The sequence below is a fragment of the Phalangium opilio genome, unplaced genomic scaffold, assembly GCF_054372755.1.
Source record: "Phalangium opilio isolate 3A_F unplaced genomic scaffold, DU_Popi_V2 ptg000011l_1, whole genome shotgun sequence".
Taxonomy (NCBI): Eukaryota; Metazoa; Arthropoda; class Arachnida; order Opiliones; family Phalangiidae; genus Phalangium; species Phalangium opilio.
In genome coordinates, this window is record NW_028324147.1 from 11,275,495 (window position 1) to 11,297,970 (window position 22,476).

A 22,476-nucleotide genomic window follows, 5' to 3' on the forward strand; every position below is an offset into this window, starting at 1 on the left:
TACAAACTTATTTACCTAGATATGGAATTATTTCTCTTTTTTTGATAAACAATTGCAGAAGTTAAAATTTATGAATGATTAAAGCAGTATTCAAAGCAAAGCTAGTATACAGTAAAGCAGACGGCATTTTACATCCAATAAGGATATGTCTTGTACACATGGGGAAAAAAATAGGAAATGAAGAGTATGAATTTTGGAAAGATATTACCTTTATGTGTTTGTAAAGGTGCAATTGTTTACGCCTAAACTGTATACCCTCTACTATAAAATCTAGATTCACAACAGGATTGCCGTGTAAACACTATCCTCTCGTTTCACCTCAACGATATTCTAAGTGTGCCAACATGACTGTTAACGTTACATAACACCAAAGCTGATTTGTGGCTAGACGCACTGAAAGTGAATGTGCACCATAAAAAGAATGAAAACTCTGAAGCTATAAACCGATTACGATCTGACCTTTCACTGATCAGATTGCCACCATGATGCTTTCTTCTATTATGAAATCTAAGCCTGATTATTTAAATGTAAATTTAACTTTGGCGCACTCTGAACCGTTAATGTCTCTTCATTACACACACGAAAAAGAAAACATATCTTATTTTACCTTGAACCTCAATTGTTTACGTTTTGGTTCACTAAGCCTATTAACACCTACCTTAATTTGAACGACAGAATCTAAGCAATCTTGCAATATCTAAAGCAATGTTTATGCTATATAAAAATGTAGAGTGGCTTAAATAATATATAAACAGCCATTTCAAATAATAATATAAAAAATGTTCTTGGAACAGAGCTTTATATCTACAAAACTACTAAAGGCATCGAAATTACGAAAAATATTTCCATATATATTTTATATTATGAAAAATGAAAATATGAAGGTGTTGATGGATTTCTTTACATATAAACACAAGGCGAACTGCTAACGCGGCGCACTAGTGTAACAACAGAAACACACACACAGCTTTTTTCCTCTTTCTGTATTTTGAGTTGAGAAACACGATTTTCGTAATTTTAAAATAATTATAAATAGTATTATACACTTTCATTGTTAGTTATTCACCTTATTGCGCGTTACATCGTTTTAAAAAAGAATAATTTAACATTCTTGAGAGGCCTGACGTTTAAAATGAAGCATACGCCTTTTGTTCCTCAGTATTATATTTAGCAAAGTTCCGCGTTGAGAGAACTTAAGACGAAAGTTCTTACACGCAGAGCTATACCCCTTTAAAGGAGTGTAGTTCTTGCATGCAATGTGAATCTGCATGGAAAGTCGGTCATTTTTACCGACTTACAAACTTATGTACAAATGCATTTGGTATTCAATTGGTTTTGGACCCATAATATTCAAGTAGTAGATATAGACGTTTTAGAACCCTAGTTATGACCAAGAAATTCTAAAGCACGGAGAGGGAAATTGCAGTGCAATCTTTTCTTCATAGAGGCGACAATAGAAATGTAGCATTTCGATTAAATATTTACATTTTCCTTTCGAATTATGTCAAAGTTCGCTTGCCCTTTTTAGAAAGTCAATAGAATATTTCAAATATTCTATGTTGATACCTCAACACGTACTCCCTTCAAAATACCTAATTTTATGATAAAATGTTTTCGCAAAATGTAATTGTTCTTGAAAAAGCGTAGATATGTAATTTTTTAAAATAATTTAGAGGGAATGGATCGATTAACAGTAAAATCAGTTGATTGAATTTAATATTGATTAAGGATTAAATGTATAAAAATAACTAAAACTATTGCAATATCTGAACTTCAGTCAAATGTTAAACCTCACACATATCGTTTGTTTTTTCGGCCTTGGTCCAAACCAAGACGTTTTTTTATAATTTTTTATTGCGTTTACAGTTTCCACTGAACTAAATTCCAAACCCTTAATAAGTGGATAAAATTTCAAAGAGATCCTTCCAATAGATGTATATTAGAAACAAGATGTGCCCGGAGGGATAGACATTATACTTTTGCACGGCACCGGTCGAATTAATATAATTATTTTACAAAAATTGTTCGTTACCTCTAATAATAATCAATGAAAGTGAAATGTTTCTCATGTTTTGTGTTTTTCGAGGTTAGAGTTTTGAATCGGCCAACTTGTCACCATGACGTCAGCAAACCAAAGTCGGTATTCCACTCAGAAACGTTTTACCGTTTCTCTCTCTGGGCCCGCATATTTCAATTGAAACGCGTCCGTGGTTGAGTGGCTTTAAGTTTTCCGTTTATAAGATTAAATAAATTAATTAACAAACTTGCTGAGAACAAAATAAGCTGTACTAACTTCTACGTTATCAGAAAAAAAGTTATATGAACGATGAACCCTACGCTAATTAAACAATAGTGTGAACATAATGACTAATAGGTCAGTATTCCTTATATCATGTAAAAATATTTTACACTAATTATTTTGTATTTCAAAGGACATAAATTGGGGTGAAAAAACAGTGATGTTTATCATGTAACTTATTTTATTAATTCTGGAGATAAGAAAGTAGCTCTTGTTATGCGAAGTGTAGCGTTCTTTTAAAGTTGTTTATACCACAATTTTGTTTAATTAGGTAATTTCAATTTTTGTTTATATAAATAATCAATTAATTGGTTGCTATTTGAGAATGCTCTTCCCCCCGCTATTCGGGCGGGGGTAAGTACGAAACTGGTTAAAAAGCGCGTAACAACAAAGTTTCGCCGTAAAGCTCAGCGGATTCATACACCGCTTAACTCCCCAATTTTTAGCGCCCACGCGCATTACCTTCCACACTTCCGGTTTAGCACTATATTTGTCTTGTGATTTTGGAAGCAGAAATGGCTCGCGTCTGTCGGCGCTGTGGAAATTAAGCATTTTCTAAGAAGTAGGCTTTACGATGGTTTCTAGTTTTCTACAAAACATTTAAACGATCGTCATTAATGTTTTGTTGTGATATGTATGAGTGAGAATTCCGAGGTTAAATTGAAATGGTTTGGACAAATTTATTCGCAGCATCTTTAATATAAGAATTACATTGTGTTTCTACGTCCCCCATAGTCGCCATTTTTCTTAACGACGTAGATCCCAGCCAACGGAAGTTTTGGAACGAAACCCATGGAGCATAGATATCACTACAATCTACTGTAAAGTTGTATGTCCATCAACAGGCTAATCCTTTCTATAGGCACCGACAAAATCTTGTTGTTCGCGATTTTTACCATTAGTTCTATGGTCAGTATTGAACTTCCCCCCCCCCGAGCTCCTGATATTATTAGATGGTGATTTGCTCAATTTTGAACGTAAGCAATTGAATATGAACGCCTTTATCAAGCTTTCCGATGATGCTCAATAATGAACGCATAATGATACAATATTAAACGTTTAATTTTCCGATTTAATTTGAACGGTTTCGTGCTTAAATTTACACGCACAGTTCAAATATGAATGTGTGAGCGTTTAATTTTGCTCGAAAGAGTTCTGTTCAAATTTTAATGCAAAGAAATTATTCAAATTTGAACGTTAAAGTGTACCACCACAGTGTCGTGGCTATGTACGCCTAAGCATTCAAAGATGAACCTCATGGTTTACGGTGTATGATCATTTCTATCAAAAAGTTGAATAATTTATATATTAAAGTAAGCCGGGGTCACATTATAAAAATTTAGTAATGCTAATTCTAATTACTAGAGTTTGCGCAAAACGTTAATCTGGCCTGGGCCATCTTGTTTATCACGTGCTTGAACTTGTGTTTTCCGTTTTTTTCTCGTTTAATGCATTATACTGTTATTGAAATTTTTTCAAAAAACAAATCAACGGACAAAACTTTTGAAAAAAAGTGTACCGTATGTGTAATAATTAAAATTTTTCCTCCTAAAACTTTCAATTTTATAAAGTTATTGTAAAATGAACACTGTCCTCTCACGTGCTCTTTTGAAAATAATGCAAATTATCTTAGGAAAATGGAATTTTTATCAAAATAACAAAGATAAGTAATTTTTTTCCAAACAATCGATGTTCTAAAATCATGTATCTAAACTGAAAAAAATTCATTATCTCTAGCTTAAGTCATTTGATTTTCCTCCCTTGTCTTTTACATTTTCTAGTCTATGTTCACAAAGATTGTTCTTATTAATAACTTTAGCCTCTGTTTTCATCTTCGAAAACTTCATTGAGAAACATCGTGTGCTAAGCTTTATTTTTTCTCCACCACCAAACCTTTTATAACTTCTTGAGGTTAAATTAATTTTTAATCTGTCTAAAAAAATCTATTCAACTCACACTGGAGCTCACTGCCAGTATATAGTAATTGCTATAACTGAAATTATGGCCTTGCACGTTTTGAAAATATGAGCCACTCCCCTCAAAAGCTACGAAATTGGCGAGGATTGGTTAGGGAAGTTTCTTCTCACAATAATCTGTTTTGCTTTCAGCACTTCCTCCTCCACGAATTTAATGCCTGGTATTCTCCATCGCTGTTTCGTACATCTCATTATTCTTTGTAACAATTTGTTATTTTTTGGACATAACCAATATTTTTCGACACAACCTATTTTTTGGGCATAACCAATATTTTTCGACACAACCTATTTTTTCCAAACACAATATTTTTTGTGTGAAAATAACACATGTGTTCTGAAGGACGCTCCAAACTAAAATGCAAAATGTTGCGATGAAAGAAATGTCAGTATTAAAAGAAATAGGATACGCCTTAGCATTCAGTTAAAAAATATGGCAGTTAAAATGTGACTTATTAATATATTTGAGATAAAGGTGAAATAACTTTTTTATAAACGAAAAAATAATCATATTTTAGCATGAACTTACGCTACGTTAATCGCATCGTTGCATGTGAACGCCTTGCTGAATCCAATTGCCACATTGTAATAGAAAAGTGGTTCTTTTACTTTATGATATCTGACTTTTGATGGTGTCCCCCTAATTCCAGAATCCGCCCCCGCAATTAATACGTATTTTTTGAAAAATTGATCCGTAAGATTTTCGTTTCGGATAGACATAATTTCGACAGCATCGTTGTAGATTTGGCCGTATTTCGAAGTTTCAGGCTGAAAACCATAAATAAATTTTGTTGTGAAGGTAAGTATAAAGAACAAAGTATAAATCTTGCATAACTTAAGTTCATTGTAACTAGAGTCAAAAACTTTCCAAAAAATATTCCGATTTCCAATCTTAATGTTCAAAAAGTCAATTTCGCTAATAAGGATCACCCACATCTGACTCCGAAAATATCGTTATTTTAAGGCGTATGACTTTAACTTCTACATTCACAGCCCAACACAATGTTTAGTTCATGCTATGAACACTTTTATACCATAAGAAACTCCGCGATCGATGGAGCGATTTCCACACTAGTTCTCTCGAGAAGCTTTTATTACTAGAAATATTATTTAAATAATAACAAGTTGGAAAACCAAACTATTATCTCTCCTAATCAAGACGAGGACTACTTACAAACTTATTTACCTAGATATGGAATTATTTCTCTTTTTTTGATAAACAATTGCAGAAGTTAAAATTTATGAATGATTAAAGCAGTATTCAAAGCAAAGCTAGTATACAGTAAAGCAGACGGCATTTTACATCCAATAAGGATATGTCTTGTACACATGGGGAAAAAAATAGGAAATGAAGAGTATGAATTTTGGAAAGATATTACCTTTATGTGTTTGTAAAGGTGCAATTGTTTACGCCTAAACTGTATACCCTCTACTATAAAATCTAGATTCACAACAGGATTGCCGTGTAAACACTATCCTCTCGTTTCACCTCAACGATATTCTAAGTGTGCCAACATGACTGTTAACGTTACATAACACCAAAGCTGATTTGTGGCTAGACGCACTGAAAGTGAATGTGCACCATAAAAAGAATGAAAACTCTGAAGCTATAAACCGATTACGATCTGACCTTTCACTGATCAGATTGCCACCATGATGCTTTCTTCTATTATGAAATCTAAGCCTGATTATTTAAATGTAAATTTAACTTTGGCGCACTCTGAACCGTTAATGTCTCTTCATTACACACACGAAAAAGAAAACATATCTTATTTTACCTTGAACCTCAATTGTTTACGTTTTGGTTCACTAAGCCTATTAACACCTACCTTAATTTGAACGACAGAATCTAAGCAATCTTGCAATATCTAAAGCAATGTTTATGCTATATAAAAATGTAGAGTGGCTTAAATAATATATAAACAGCCATTTCAAATAATAATATAAAAAATGTTCTTGGAACAGAGCTTTATATCTACAAAACTACTAAAGGCATCGAAATTACGAAAAATATTTCCATATATATTTTATATTATGAAAAATGAAAATATGAAGGTGTTGATGGATTTCTTTACATATAAACACAAGGCGAACTGCTAACGCGGCGCACTAGTGTAACAACAGAAACACACACACAGCTTTTTTCCTCTTTCTGTATTTTGAGTTGAGAAACACGATTTTCGTAATTTTAAAATAATTATAAATAGTATTATACACTTTCATTGTTAGTTATTCACCTTATTGCGCGTTACATCGTTTTAAAAAAGAATAATTTAACATTCTTGAGAGGCCTGACGTTTAAAATGAAGCATACGCCTTTTGTTCCTCAGTATTATATTTAGCAAAGTTCCGCGTTGAGAGAACTTAAGACGAAAGTTCTTACACGCAGAGCTATACCCCTTTAAAGGAGTGTAGTTCTTGCATGCAATGTGAATCTGCATGGAAAGTCGGTCATTTTTACCGACTTACAAACTTATGTACAAATGCATTTGGTATTCAATTGGTTTTGGACCCATAATATTCAAGTAGTAGATATAGACGTTTTTGTTAAAGTTAATAATCTCTTTTCAATAAGGCTTTTTCGAGCACCAGAAATGCGTTTAACCTAATTTGCAGTATTTTTCTCAAAATAAAGATAAAACATGTCACAAAAGCAAGTGCCCCACATGTTGGCCTCTCAAGCAGGCGTCTATAGTCGTCCTACTGTGAGGCTAGTACCTAACCTAGTCTCGTGTTTTAAAAGTGTCGCATAACGCTTTTAAGAGTTTCGCCTAACACGTTTAGCAGTACAACACCGCATTACCAAATTCTTTGTTAATTTTATTTAAAGGATAAAAATATTTTCTTTCATGAATATCATATTTTAAAAAATGCTTAACAATTTAGTTCTTCAATAATTTTTACTGTTCGGATTGACTTTAATATTAGAACATTAATGAAAATGAAAGACCTTATTTAAGAAACCCGCAGTATTATAATTTTCCATGTTTTATTTCAAACGGTAGTTTTAAAAATGTTATTTACGGTGTGAACGAAGTGTATTCTAAATTTGCACCCTTAAACAAATTTTTAACACTTTCATTTCTTAGAGTGTACGTCACTCGGTGGGGTAAAAAGCGCGGACTTGTTACCGATCGGCGATCCTGACGTACTCTCCTGAAAAACTACTCGATCAAGACAGGTCTATCCTTGCTGGCCGAGTATGCAAGGACGCCTTAGCGCATCCTAAAAAATTGGATCTTCGTTAACGGAAATATAAAAGAAAGGGAAAATTGTATTTCATGGAAAATTGGCAATACATTTTTATCAGACTAGGAGGAATTAGGGCGTATCTTCGTGGATCATTTTTCTTCCACCGCGGTGCAAACAGTGAACCCTCGGGATTTTACCGATACGTTCCGTTCTGGTAACCACTAACATAGTTTTTATTGACTCAAACGGAGGCCCTATGATAGAACGTATCCATATCAGGGCATCTGTGTGGGTGGCCATGAATGCCACGCGCCAATTCGTTCTATAATGTCTTCCGCATTCACACTGTTTAGCTCGGGTTTCACGATGTCTCGCAAAACTAGTGGGATTGAGATTCTAATGTAAGATTGAATTTGTGAAGGTGTAGATGCGCCTGATATCCTTTCTGATCGCCAAATACTGCGAAAAACTTCGAAGATTCTTGCCTTTCAATTCGTCGTTATCAAGATCTTTCAATTTCGCGTATATCTCTTCCCTCATTAGTAAATATCCTCATTTGCCCCACCTTCTGCATTGTGCAGAAGCGTAGTGAGAATATCAGTCTCATTAATAAATGTACGCCACATTCGATTTTCGCTGGGATTTGAAAGTTAAGTTTACAGTGCTATCCCCAGTAGCAAAAACTAGTCGGGCCGGCACCAAACCTGATCAATCGGCCGGATAGAGTTATTGAGCTGCCGGTGCACAATACTTCATGTCCGAGCCATTGAGTAGTCAAGGCGCACTCGGATAAGAATAACATGGCCTTCAAGCCGACCCAAAACTAACTTGACGAGCGACAGTTCGAATATTGTATTAACGTCACTAAACTGACTCAAAACTAACTAGTCGAGCAGCAGTTAGAAATTAGATGCCGTCACTAAACCGACTAATAATATATATTCGGTTTAGTGACGCTCATCTCCTTTTCTAACTGCTGCTCGACTAGTCAGTTATGTTTTGATTCAGTGACGCTAATACAATATTCCTACTGTAACTCGACAAGTTAGTTTTGAGTCGGCTTGAAGGCCGCTTGATTGTTATAGGAGTGCACATTGACTACTCAGTGGCTTGGACATGAAGTATTGTGGTCCGACAGTCAGATAACTCCACTGGGCACACTTGATCAGATTTGTTGTCGGTCCGACTCGATAGGTTTCGGCTGCTGGGTATGGTTATGAGAAACATCTAGTCTCCATTAATAAAAACTGTCTTTGTAGACAAAGTCGCGAGAAAGTAAAAGATAGCAGTAGAAAATTAATTGCCTGAAGTGACAGTTATTAAAATTTTCAGTTTTAAAGACAATCATGATTATAATACATCAATAATTTAGAAACATTTATTATCTTAGTTTTTTCAACAAAATTCCTTAAGCGAAAAAATTTTATTGTGAAATCCGTTTAATCTGGGCATCATTTTAAAAATACTTTGCCTAACGATTAAGGTTGATAAACGATGCATTAGGTATATGTATTCGGCCCTGTAAGGGAGAATATGGACAGAACAGAAGGTCGTTGATAGCTGTTAAAATATAATCAGGATGAAAACATTTTTAATCTTGTTCGTTATTTATAGAGTTTTGGAAGTTTCAAAAATGTACTTGCTGTATGTCGAGCGCTCAACAGTGCCATCTTTATCATGGGCTATATGAGCTATATGGGCTATAGCCCAGGGCCCCGCCGCCCCGCGTGAATTGGGGGCCCCAAATTGGAGGAAATATTAAGTTGTGAACAAACTAGCCAAAATCTCTGCGAACCCCCTTTGAAAAGAGGTTCATAGTCTACGCTAATTACCATGGCTACAACCACGCTTCTCAGATAGATTCGCACATGTGTACAGAAAGAAAAGTATACCCAACCCAAGCTGCAGCCATGTCATCGTTCTATTCTCTTACTCCGTTGACTTTAATTCAAGCCGTTTTAACCATCAATATACCATTCCATCCATAGGGCTTCTAATAGAATCGTTTCAATATTTATGCAACAATCAACCGCTAAAAAAAGGCGAGTTTCGAACGTGTTGACAATTTCTTATAAAACAGTGTATCATTGAAAAAATCGCAGATCAAGGTACATTTGAAAAATTAAAACTAAACATACTTAATATTAATTGTTCTGAATAAAAAGCAGAAAAGGACCTAATATAAAGATAATATGTTCCTTTATAACCGTTTTCAATCCTAAGAAATGTACAGTTTTTGTAATATACGTTCCACAATTTGGCTTTTTTTGTAAAAATTCCCATGTTATTTCAATGGGAATTTTCGGGTTTTTTCCGAAAAGGCCGATTAATTTTTAACTTTATTTTTATAAAATATACTATTAAATGAACCTCTTTGAAATTTTAACCACATATTGAGGGCCCGGGTTGTAGTTCTGTGGAATCTTTTCAAAACAGTTAATGCGACACAAAAAAAGTTACATCCAATCAAAAAGCCTCCTTATACATTAAAGGCAGATGATGATGGCGGTTTTGCTCCAAAGCTTCACAAAACAGTGCCGTTCATACTCTAAGCTGTGATTCGAAGCCCATTTATACTTCCAATTTCTGTAAGGCGAAGCAAGTGGCATACGCTTCACTTCAAACGTCAATTTTAGAGAAGTGTGTCAAAATTGTTCAATTGTTTTTCTTTAAAACGATGTAACGCACAACGATGTGAATAATTAACGAAGAGAATATATAACATAATCTTGTTTTTCGTCTCAAAGTTAATAGAGAAAGAGTAATAGACCCTTTCGATATAACTAAGAGGGAAATACAAGGAGCTAAAATTTTGCTTTCCGTATCACTTTCAGGCGAAGGCGCTATAGCCCTTATGAATCATGCGAATGCACAGAGACGGCAGTGTATCAACCATTTTGCTTAATTACTCGGCCCCATGTTACTCGATCCCCAAGTTTATAGTATGGATGGATGGAGGGCAAATAGGACTATAACATACTTAAAGGGCATCTCCCTATCACTAGTAGAACCAGAGAGCTCACTATCCACGAAGAGCCCATTTTCTACCGAGAACTACATTTCAGAGATAGTGATAACCAAATAATATCAAAAGTACATAGAATACATTGGATTTTGTTGAAAAATATTTTCACTGAATGAAACACTTGTGAAGAATGAAGAAAAGTATTTTTTTAAGTAATTGATGTTTTATAATGACTTTAAAACTGAAAATTTTAATTTCCGGACTTCAGCCAAATAATTTAGACAACTCGTCTTTTACTTTTTAAGACTTAGTTATGAAAGCCACTTTAATTGATAAACATAAGCTCCTTCGAGTATTTGAAATATTTGAACTGGATTTTTTTAAATAGGAGTAACATTTTTGTGGGGTTAGGCTATGTTAAGGTTTAGGCTTAAAGTTAGACATATAGGGTTAGGGTTTGGGTTAGGTTAAGAAGACTAACGATTAGGTTAAGATTAGGTTAGGATTAAGGTTTAGGTTAGGATTAGGTTAGGACTAGGTTAGGGTTAGGTTATGTTACGGTAGGTTAGAACAGAGGCTTGCTATTAAACTGGTGATTTGAGCATGCAATATCAGTATTTATATAGGAAAGTGTAGTGATAAACGTAAGCATTAAAACATGGGTGTTTTTGTTAAAAAAATAAAAGACGCATTTTTGAATTCCGTTTGGTGAAACTGCATTAAAAATAATTTCACGTTAAATAGCATTGAAACTTTTATGATCATGAAATGGAACATTTTGGCTACATTCGGTCCAATGGGATTCGGAGAATTAACGAACGAAAAATAAAATTATCTAGCCTACTTACCAACTGTCTTATAAATTGATGAAAAAAACTTTGGTTTCGCAAGGCGATTTTCAGCTTTCCCGACTTAAGAATTTCAGCCAAGTCATGAAGTGTGTCGATGCTTTGTGGTGAAACGCTCGAAACCGCTTTCAGCATGTTTCCATAGAAAATTATTAGAATAATTGAAGCTATAATCCAACCCGTGATGATTACTTTTGCCGGCAAACTTCGCCATTTAATTGTGTTATCTGTAATCCAATGAAAACCAAACATTCCAATTAAAGTCTTGAAAATATTTCTTTTGAATTTGTAACAGTTATATATCATTGGAACTTAACAATGACACATGACTCTAAGGTAAGATTGTCTATATGTCAGAGATAACCTGGAAAGCCAGGCGAAATGAAAATTACCCATAATGCTAGTAAATTTTAAATTTGGCGAAAAGGTTTGCAAATTGGTAATTTTTTTTAGTAGTTTTAAAATCAGTTTTGCTTAAGGTTTGAGTAATAGGTTTTCATTTTCAATTAGCTATTTTTCAAAGGTTTATTAGATGCCACCGTTACAAGTAGCAGCTAGGTAAACCATGGGGTTTTTTTTCGTGGAGTATTCAAAGTTATCTGTTAGTTTAATAACCAGTATTTAATGTTAGAAAATTTCAGGTAGTTATTCGGATGATATTATCCTAAAACTGATCTAAATATTAGGAAATGAAATAGAACGACGCATTTTAAAAAGTACTTGAACACCAACCCCCACGCTCTGAGACGAAACTAAGATTACTTGAACCTTTCGTTCATGTAAATTAGATATTAGTTTCGATGTTTGGGTAAATTTTTTGAGAGCTTTAAATTATTAACATCCACGTCTAGAAGACGACTGTGAGTTCTACTATTAATAGAGACTAATATGTTGCTACTTTCATTTACAGTTGACACGTTACAGGTCCAGTGGTCTTTAGTCACTGTATGAAAGTAGCCTTAGAAGTCGATAGCGGTTTTAGCGCAAACAGCTTTCCTTATTAGTCGAATATATTTAGCAAAATAATGCAGTATTTCTTTCAAATATGATTTATCTATGGAGGTTAAAATACATTCCAGTCTTCTTGAGAATTCGCAACGTCATTATCTGGATACTAAATCATTGGATTCCTTAACTTACAAAAATTGTTCAATATGGGCAGCATCAACGTATAAGCAAACTTGCGCGCGTCGTTTGAAAGATTCACAAACACGTTCGATGATTCCCGACATATCACGGATGCTATCACATTCATCAAAAATCCATTGTCGTAAGTCTTGGACATCCCGAACTTTACTTTTACTAAGCCCTTGAGATGCCCCAAAGAAATAAAATCGCATGGATTCATATCGCAATAAGTTCCGCCTTGAACGTTTTCATCGTGACATCAAGATAGGCTCTAACTTGAATGCGAAAATAGGGTGGTGCGCTTGGCAGTTGTAACGGTGCGTCTACTAGAAGCTCCGGTAAACTCTCTTTCAGAAAGGTCAAGTACGCCACCCCATTTAGCCTCGGTTGAAAATATGAAGGCCCAATTAAATTATCTCCTACAATTTCGCACCAAATGTTCAATCTAAACTGAACTTGATGTTTTATTAAAATAGTAGCGTGCTGGTTTTGTTGCTTCCACTCATGATGGTTTTGGGAATTATATATGACGTCACGCGAGAAATTGGCGTCGTCGAAAACTAGAAGAGTACGTGGAAAGTATACTGAATGGCATAAATTGATTCGTTTTGAATAATCAGCTTCTGTTAACGCTTGAACGTCTTGTAAATGGTAAGGGTGGAACTGATGACTCCCAATTCGCGCCCGACGTTCCTAGTACAGGTTTTTGGATCACCTTCGAATACTGTCAATACGGTGTCCTCTACATATTCGGAAAAAATCTCCGGCCGAGGTTCAGGTCCCGATGGTTAAAATTTCTCGGTTTTTCTCAAGCGTCTGTCGTGTGCCATAAACGTGTGGTGATTTGGAACTTGTCTATGAGGAAAGTGCTCATGGTACAGGCACCGAGCTTCCACCACATTTCCCTTACATAATATGCATTATCTGAGTACTCTGCACTTATGAAATAGGCCATAATTAGCTCATGCTTAGCTACCAAATGTGCACGCTCGCATAAAGCAAGTTAAATTAAGCATTCTGTCAAACAAGCTGCACCTACTGACGTTAAAAACTATCCTTTCAACTTTATGACCAGCACAGCATCTTACGTATGGACTGGCTCGGAGAAAAGCATTGGATTGTCGGCGCTTGTAGCAGGAATATTTCCCTGAATGACCAGTTCAAAAACGGCAAAAGTAACTTCAAACGTTTTGCACCTGAATCTCGGCCGGAGATTTTTCTCGAGGATGTCGTCATTTCGAAGACATTTTATTGCCTTTTTTCGAGGATGATTTCACAATCAGCTTCAGGAACGTTGGACGTCAACCATGTTCTCGTCTGGAAAAGCCTTCCAGGATGTAAGTTCACCCCATACCATTTGCAACGACGCTGATTATCCGAAACTTGCGATGGGTGAGATAGAATCCTCAACAGGCCAGGAATTTTCGAACGTGTTTGCGAATCCTTCAAACGACGCGCTCAAGTTTGCGTAAACTTTGATTGTGCCCATTAAGTACAATTTATGTACCAGTAAGTGGGGCTTGTCAAATTTGTGTAAAATACATTGGGGTCTTTTGAATTTATGTAAACATAATTTGGGGTAGGGGTTTTTTAAGGATTGTAATTGTAATAATGGTCCACCAAAGGTTTATAAATGTAGCCTAATTATGTTCTTCCGAATGTTTGTAATCAACAAAAAGAATACAATAGTGTTTAGTTAAAAGAACATCTGAAGAAACATTTAACCGGCGGATTAAGGTTGGAGACCTTTAAACACGTTTAGGTCTTCTACTAGGTTTGAACTTATTTCGATCATTTCCTTATGGTCAATGATCCAAAACAATTGGGTCAAAGCACAATATTAGTGAAATAATTCAGCAAAATCTCCTTGTTTTCGGTTTACTTTTGAGAGCTCATAACTTCGTAAAGGAGTGCTTTACCTCAAAATCTATCTGACTAATTTTGACCCATGGAACATGCCTGTTAATTGTGCCAGACTTGCCAGAAACATCCTGCAAAATCTTTCTGACTAATTTTGACCCATGGAACATGCCTGTTAATTGGGCCAGACTTGCCAGAAACATCCTGTATAAAAATGAATATCAACAAAATATTGCATTTAAAAGAAATTATATATTTATAACTAAATAAAAATGTTACAATAATAAGAAAAAAGAAACTAATAACTAATTCGGATTTCTTAGTTTGAAACTGTGTATAATATTATCTCTATAAGACGTGTTTACCGTATTCCATCTGGATTGGCTACTATGACGCATAGTATTATTATTCAAAAACGGATTAATGTAAGTAGAACGTCGGACAGCAAATTCTCTACCCTTCCTCGACTATTTTTTGGGTTTTGATACAAGCGTATTTCCAAAACTCACGCTTTCATTTATCGGCCTTATCCCATTATATCAAGGATGATAGGGGGTGGATACGAATTCTGAGAGAAATACGCGCCGTAACTTCGGACGCGATTGGGTCTGGTGGGACGCTAAAAATGGGGGAGGAATACGCGGGACGAAAGGCTGGTGGGCTACCTCAGAACTAGACCCTATTTAGCGCCATCGTGTTGGCCAAATTTTGCATGCATATTGCCAAAGTTATTTTTAACTTTTTTCTCATAAATAAAATTTGCAATTGAAACATTAAATTTTATATAGAGTTAATATTTAATAATTATTGTTTCGAAACTTTTTCTAAAATAATAGTGCACGTAGATGACGCTGCAATAAGGAAACGCCGGTAGGGATTTATTTGAACGCGCTGCGCGTCTGCTAGAATTCTTTCTTCCGCTTTCAAGGGGGATTGAAAGGATTATAAGATCAAATATTTCATTAAATAATGTTTTTAACTTCTAACTATGGTGTAAAATGATCATTTTTATGCACGAAAGAAGAAAAGATTTAATAATCAATGTAAGTTTTTTCAAACATAGTAAAATCATGTTTGGTTTCATTACTAAGCGTTAGTAGTTAAATTCCATTTTTTTCATCAAATGACTAATCTTTTCAATCGTCCTTGAAATAGGAAGTAACAACTCTAGCGCGTTCAAATAAATCCCTACCGGCGTTGCCCTATTGCAGCGTCATCTACGTGCACTATTATTTTAGCAACAATTTCAATGCAGTAATTATTAAATATTAACTCTATATAAAATTTAATGTTTCAATTGAAAATTTTATTTATGAGAAAAAGGTTTAAAATGACTTTGGCAATATACATGCAAAATTTGGCCAACACGATGGCGCTAAATAGGGTCTAGTTCTGAGGTAGCCCACCTGCCTTTCGTCCCGCGTATTCCTCCCCCCTTTTTAGCGTCCCACCAGACCCAATCGCGTCCGAAGTTACGGCGCGTATTTCTCTCAGAATTCGTATCCACCCCCTATCATCCTTGATTATATTACGGACTTCAAAGATGAATAAGTTAGAAAGAATGTTAAATAGACAAAAACACAAGGTGGCTAAGTAGAGCTATAGACAAAAACACAAGGTGGCTAAGTAGAGCTATAGACAAAAACACAAGGTGGCTAAGTAGAGCTATGAATTATTTTCTGATCAAGAGAAGTCGCGTTATTCAAAGTTTATGGGTGGTGCCTAAATACAAGAAATGTTTCTCAATGATAGATGTGAAGATGGCACCAAGGGCTGAAGCTATGCTTCGAGCTGCTCCAACGTTCTTCGTAAAATTAATTCGGTTTTGCTGAAATATACTAATGCGTTGTATAATACTGTAGCAGTTGCCGAATTGGTAATGTCTGATAAAACACTCACAATATCAACCATACTATAAATATCTGTGTGGAAGAACAAAGTAAAATTAAAAATTTCTACGACAGGAAATCGTTCCGTTCGAAAAATATACCTAAAGCATTTAAGTTCCAAAGAACCTGAAATGGCACTAAACGCTTAGCGATAAAAAGCAACTACATTTTTATTGCAAATTAGGCACGATGAGCTTTAAATCAGATATCTCATTTTAAAAATAGAACCTAGAAATGTTTTCTTTAAATCATCTCTGACAAATTAGGCTCAATATTATAATTTTCAATTCTTTAAAATTATCGACGCTGCTATCCCTTTAAATGAGTAGGAAATTTAATTAAATTTTAAACCATGAACTTCTAATGTAAATATAAATTAACTAGCTGTTACCCGCGGCGTCGCTCGCGTGTAATAAGAACTTCCATCAAAATGACGTAAAGAATGGGTAGATTTTACTGATGACTAAAAATTTTGTAGCACCCTAGGAGCGAAGGCACTCGTCGTTGCCCGTCAGCCCGTCGGGAAATTTTTTATTACTTCTCATGCTTACATTAGCGTCCATAGGTTAAAGGAAACCAGTGTACTAAATATTTGTGAAATCGGTTGAAACGCGCGGACTTTGTTGCATAGAGAAGATTTTTTACATTTCTAGGTGCCATTTTTTAAGATGGCGGCGGATTGGAAAAATCTTTCTTAGTACGCGCCTACTACTTATGAGTAACGTTCCTGCAAATTTTCAGCCTTCTAGAGCAAGCGGTTTGGGCTGGGCGTTGATTATCAGTCAGTCTGTCAGTCAGTCAGGACTTTGATTTATATAGATATAGATTGTGTGAACTTGAAGCTAGAGAAACTGATACTAAATATTTATAGTAATTTGGTTTTTAAAAGTAATGCATTTTGAAATTAGTCACAATATATTGAAATTTCATCGGATTAAATTTAATATTTTTAGGTCAGCTTTTAAATCCAATATTTGAACGTTGTTTATTACCCAAACAATCGATTGCAGAGATTAAGATTTTTGGAAGGATTCAGAACGCAATATATATATATATATATATTTCATGAAAGCCTGATTTATGTATCGGAAGCTCGGAACAATTATAAAATGAAAGTATGGACATACTGTAGAATTATACGCTATAGTTTCTAATTAGTAGTTTTGCAATATCATACTTTGATTTAGCACAATTCCAATGACGTAAGGAAACGCCCACCATCTGTCTGAGAAATCGTTAGGAGTTATCAAGCGTAGAAATAAAGTGACTACAAATATCGATCCAAAAAGAGAGTAATAGACCTGGACATAAGAAAGAAGAATACATTACACTGAAAAGCTTAACTCAAAATTTTCAATGCGCAATAAAAACCAGAAGTGCAAGTTTTGCATTTCGGCTGAGAAAATTCAATACACCTGACTCAATTTCTCACTGTTTCACAAAATTTTAACCTTAAGCTTTAAATTTTGAATCAAACTAATATTCTTAAAAAAAGGGGATAGCTAGGCTCGATTGTGAATGATTTAATCTCACTTTCTTTCACCATATGTAACAGAATTTGGCACTGGTGACATTTTTGCGTAAAATTATAATTTCTTTTAGTCACTTTAATGGCTAGGCTTATATTTTAAAATTGAGCATTTTAAGAGCAAATAAATTCTCTGAAAGACTGAATTTTACAAAGAGGTGGATTTTCGAGCAATGCCATCACATCAAAGATAACATTTTTGAAAATTTTGTGTTCAAAGCTAACACTAAAACTTAATCTTCTTACATGGTAGTTTTATACAAAAGAAAAGTTTCAGCAGTGTGAATTTTGAGAAAACTAAGAATCTAAACAATATCTGTATAAAATCAGAATGTCTTAGCTAACCAATACGGCGAAAAAGTCAAGCGAACAAAGTGAGCCTATGAAAAGGGCAAACTACTAAAGCGTTTAAACATGGTCTAAACATAAGTGAATCATATTACAGCTCCCTATAAGTACTGGACGTAGGTTATGCCTTTGTAAACAGCGTTTTCTTCCAAGACATCCAAGCCCGCCATCTATAGCTCAGTTTTACAAGTATAGTTTTCCCATTAACCCGGATCTTGAGTTAGGTTAACCTACGGAAGTTCCGGTTGATAATAATAGCTGTCAGACCGCCGTCAGTGTCGTGATTAGTGTGAAGCTTGTTATCGCGTTATAATTTTGATTTAGAATGGCTTATGTTTCTTTGCTAATTAGGAAAAACGCCTAGAATCAATGTAACTAATTGCAATCGTTGCATGCCCAAATTAAAGCGACATCTGAACACGATCTATGTGATATTAAAAGCACTTAACCGTAAGCGACTAACACGCTTTGTAAAACTGAAAAATATTGACCAGCATCTTTCGCAAACGGAAAACGTTAAAGCATTGAAAAAATTTGTACACTTAAAAAAGGAAAACAAATTTCTATGTCGACGCACATAACCTTTAATTAGTAATAAATCGGTCCAACTGTCCCCGCTAAAAACCTTTAGAACGGTGCTGTACTAGGGATACTTTAAAAATATTCTAGCATGAAGAAGGCTATTTTAATCATTTGAATTCATATTAATTTCGTTTTCAACACAAGCGTTTAAAAAATACCTATAGACCGCCAATTTTTTTTAAAATTGGAAAAATAAAGTGGACTTCTACTATTATATTCACAACCCAACACTTTGTATGGAACAACTTGCTTTCTTCCGCGCTCTTCTCTCAAACCTTTCCTCATTGGCTACCACTTACTTCCGTTTGCTTGCCCCGCTTATTAAAAATTTCTTTCGCGCCAAAATCATTCCTCTGGTTTAGTTCACAAATTCGCCGCTGCGTTTCGCATATACCCTTTTCTCTTCAGTGCTAGGAGACAATGCTGATGCACAGCGATGTTATATCGTCCTGTACTTCTAGGGAGCTGTAATATGATCCACTTCTGGTCTAAACCATACGAACAGACTAAAATCTTATACGTAGTAAAAATAGACAAACGTTATCTGAAAACGGTGTCATGGATAAGAAATAGGTTTGTCGGCTGGGTTTTTGCGGACCAACGTAAAAATGAGCGTATTCCTCGAAGTAAGGCGTGCTGAAATCCATGATCGTTCGACTTCTATGCGAGTCTCTAAAAAATGCCAAACCAATGTTTGATTCCTAATGTTAAAAAAATCACAAAACAATTAGTGAAGTGAAGGTACAGAGTAGGCAAAATTCCCATTTACATTATTTAATAGCTGTTTAAAAAGACCCGTCCATTCTTCATCTTCTGTTAATCCTCCTTTTCTACTTAGTATTATCTTGTACCTGAAACAAGATAAAGAGAAAAGAATAAAGAGAATACTAACACATCAGTTACGCCTTAAAATCCTATTGAGAATTGAATAAATTAAAATTAAATGTAACGTACGTAAAATTTAATGATTCGCTCAGAGCTTGTAGTAGTCGAGCTTCGTATCCTTCCAGTTTTGAACATTCGCCATCTTGAGGTTTTGAATCTTTGACGCATCGCAATAAAAGCGACTTAAAAAACGAATTTTAATTTTAAGTAGAACGATTTTACTATCCATTTAAAGTAGAAATGCAACCAAGCTGGTTTATAATTTAAAAATATCATGTCACATTTTTACTTTGAATTTAGTTTTATAGCTTTTAATACCTCAACAACAGATACTTTAAATAACTTATTCACACATGGATTGAAAACATTTAACATAGTTTTAGTATTAGGGAAAATTTTATGAAGATTAAGTAAGTAACTAAAGTCTAACTTAAAACATCCATGTCTATAGCTTTGAAAGTTAATGTAGAACTCGAGAACTCGGCTTTGAAAGAAGTTCTTTTTTTTCATTTGCGTGTTTGTCCTTTGAATAAAGCGAACATCTGGTAGAAGAGTCGTGGGAACAATCGAAAATAATCTAGATTCATCTAAGCGCGGTCCGGAGAAAACTAGATCTATTTGGAAAAATAGGCAGAAATATACTCTTCTCTCTCACCCTCAGAAAGTGTCCTTTCTTATGTTTCATTGTACTCTAGTACAATGAAACATAAGAAAGGACACTTTTATGGTTAGCTTCCCATAGAAAATGCATTATATTTTAATGTTTTTACGGGAATTTTCTTAAGCGATACTGAAAAAGTACAGCGAAGTTAGTTTTTTTAATACTTGGAATAATTTTTTGCTCTTTTATTTTGGCTGTGTTAGGGCTGAAAAAACAGCCTTACAGCTCCAGAAATATTAAAAATTTGCCCAGAGTACACAAGAAATTATCACATAGCTTATCACTTGAGGAACAAATTAAAAATTTAAGTAAAATCTTAAGAAAGCCTGGCAGCACCAAGAATGAGGGGGTAAGACATATATTAAGAAATTAAAAGGTGTAGTTTAAGCCTCATTTTAAACAGGACCAAGGATGTTAGGGAGACCGCGTCACTAGGAATTGAGTTTCAGATTGGGATAATCCTCCTAAAAAAACTATCTCTTCAAGGGTTCCTTGCCTGACGGTGGGCAAATCGTGGATAACGCGGTAGATCATGAGAGGCATAACAAATAAAAAAATGTCGATAAATAAATATTCGAACTAACAATTTATACGGTTATAATTTAATCACTGTTTAGAGTAGGAAATCGAGGGGCTATTAACTCTGATTTTATGCACGATAAATCAATTAAGCATAGAAAAAGATAGCGCTATTCACTCATTAGGGTAGGGTATAGAGGTTCTATTCACTCGTACGATATGGCTACTATTACGAGCCCTTAGGCCGTCTTGTTTTTGAATGGTCTTAAGGCGGTGTTTATCACGATCCCAGAATTTACGTGTATTTCTCCAGAAAGCGAAAATAGGAAGTATATAGTATCTTTATATTTTTAATATAGTGTATTACAATTTTAACATAAGTTAATTTATGAACGTAAGGATTACGGCCCAGGTAATTATTTTTAGTTCAGGAAAACGATGGGCTAATCACTTGGATATTTCTGTACTTCAATTAAGGTTTAGGTATGCGTTATTGTGGAGCTACTCTCTCAAGTTTTCTGTTTGTGTCGCATTATTACAATTATAAAAGAAGGTAAATTACTGATGCACAGATTACGGGCAATCATTATAGCACAGTTAAAAATAGCACATCGAGGGACCAATCAGTCTGATTTTCTGTACTTCAATTAAGGATTTACTTGTGCGTTACGATTAATCATTTTTGCACTGTTAAAAGGTGCGCAAGTTTCCCATTTGTGTCCCACTATTGTAATTATAACAGACGAGAATGAATTGAAGTTAGGATTACTAGTAATCATTATATCACACTTAAAGGTAGCGCGTCGAGGGGCTATTCACTTAAATTTTCTATTCGTTACGATGTGGCTAAAATTATGAGCCCAGCCTTTGGGTCATCTTGTTTGTTTCGTGCTCTTTACCTAACCTTTTTCTCTCCCGTTCCTTCTTCGAGGTCAGACTCCTTTTGGTAAACCGATTTCCCTTTTCCTCACCAGATCGACAGTGCACAGTTACCTCATAGGGGGCTTAACTGAAAATCCCCCTCTCTCTCCGACCACTGCCTTCTCTAATACTAGGCCTGAAAATGTACAACAGAAGTATTTTTTTATTTGACATTTTGAATTTGCGCTTAGGAACCGTTGGATGGCTCTTTTCTGGGGAGAATTTTCGCGATGATGCAAGTTAATTCGTACTGCGCAGTCTCGCATGACGTCACGTCTTTCGCTTATGGCGGACCAGGGTGGGAAATGAAGTTTTTTTTTAAACTGGACTAAATAACCTGGTTCATTTCACAATGACCATTGACCAGGGCACGCCGTCTGCTAAACTAGAGAAGTGGATAATTAAACTATTAGAGTTAATGTTTGGACTCTAGTTACCCTTGAATTATCTTAGGGGTCCCGAGGACCATTGACCCCCTCCGATTTAATGTTTAAACTGGACCAGGCAAATTTTAAACTGGTAATTTGGCCTGTGCCACCGCCTTATTTCCCACGCTGTGGCGGACTATGGGTTCAATTCGTCGCTAAAATGATACTTAGGCATGTATTTTTCGTTAAATTCAGTTAAATCTGAAGCCCAACTACAATGAATAGATCAATGTGTTTGGATCGTGTCTCTCAACCTAGAACCAACGCAAAAACTTCTGAGTTTAATACATTTGCTAGATCGATAGACACAAAGGTATTCCAGCAATTATTTGACGAACATTTTAATTGATGTTGCAGATTTGGTGAAGGAAGCAATGCACTTCATTGATGATACTTGTATATTTCATTCAATCATATTTTGCGAAGGCTTTAAAATATGACTGTGATACA

General features: G+C 35.0%; 1 protein-coding gene across 1 annotated transcript; it reads right to left on the reverse strand.

Moving 5' to 3' along the window:
* Positions 1-4,807: 4,807 nt before the first annotated feature.
* Positions 4,808-19,935, reverse strand: LOC149712147 (putative glutamate receptor). The gene is made up of 8 exons (XM_089855971.1): positions 19,816-19,935; positions 19,567-19,679; positions 19,382-19,463; positions 19,152-19,313; positions 17,332-17,455; positions 11,278-11,504; positions 4,897-5,040; positions 4,808-4,837 (listed from the first exon to the last, which is right to left on the reverse strand). The coding sequence occupies exons 1-8, from the start codon at positions 19,870-19,872 to the stop codon at positions 4,808-4,810; spliced, it is 939 nt and encodes a 312-aa protein (XP_089712097.1). The 5' UTR covers positions 19,873-19,935.
* Between the last annotated feature and the right edge of the window lie 2,541 nt (positions 19,936-22,476).

Excerpts from the sequence above, each read along its gene's own strand:
- LOC149712147 (XM_089855971.1), bottom strand. The coding sequence starts at position 19,872 with ATGTTAAATGTTTTCAATCCATGTGTGAATAAGTTATTTAAAGTATCT. Across the intron at positions 17,456-19,151 it reads TGACACCGTTTTCAGATAAC|GTCTATTACTCTCTTTTTGG; the intron begins GTTTGTCTATTT and ends TCTTATGTCCAG. Across the intron at positions 11,505-17,331 it reads TGGAATTGTGCTAAATCAAA|ATAACACAATTAAATGGCGA; the intron begins GTATGATATTGC and ends ATTGGATTACAG.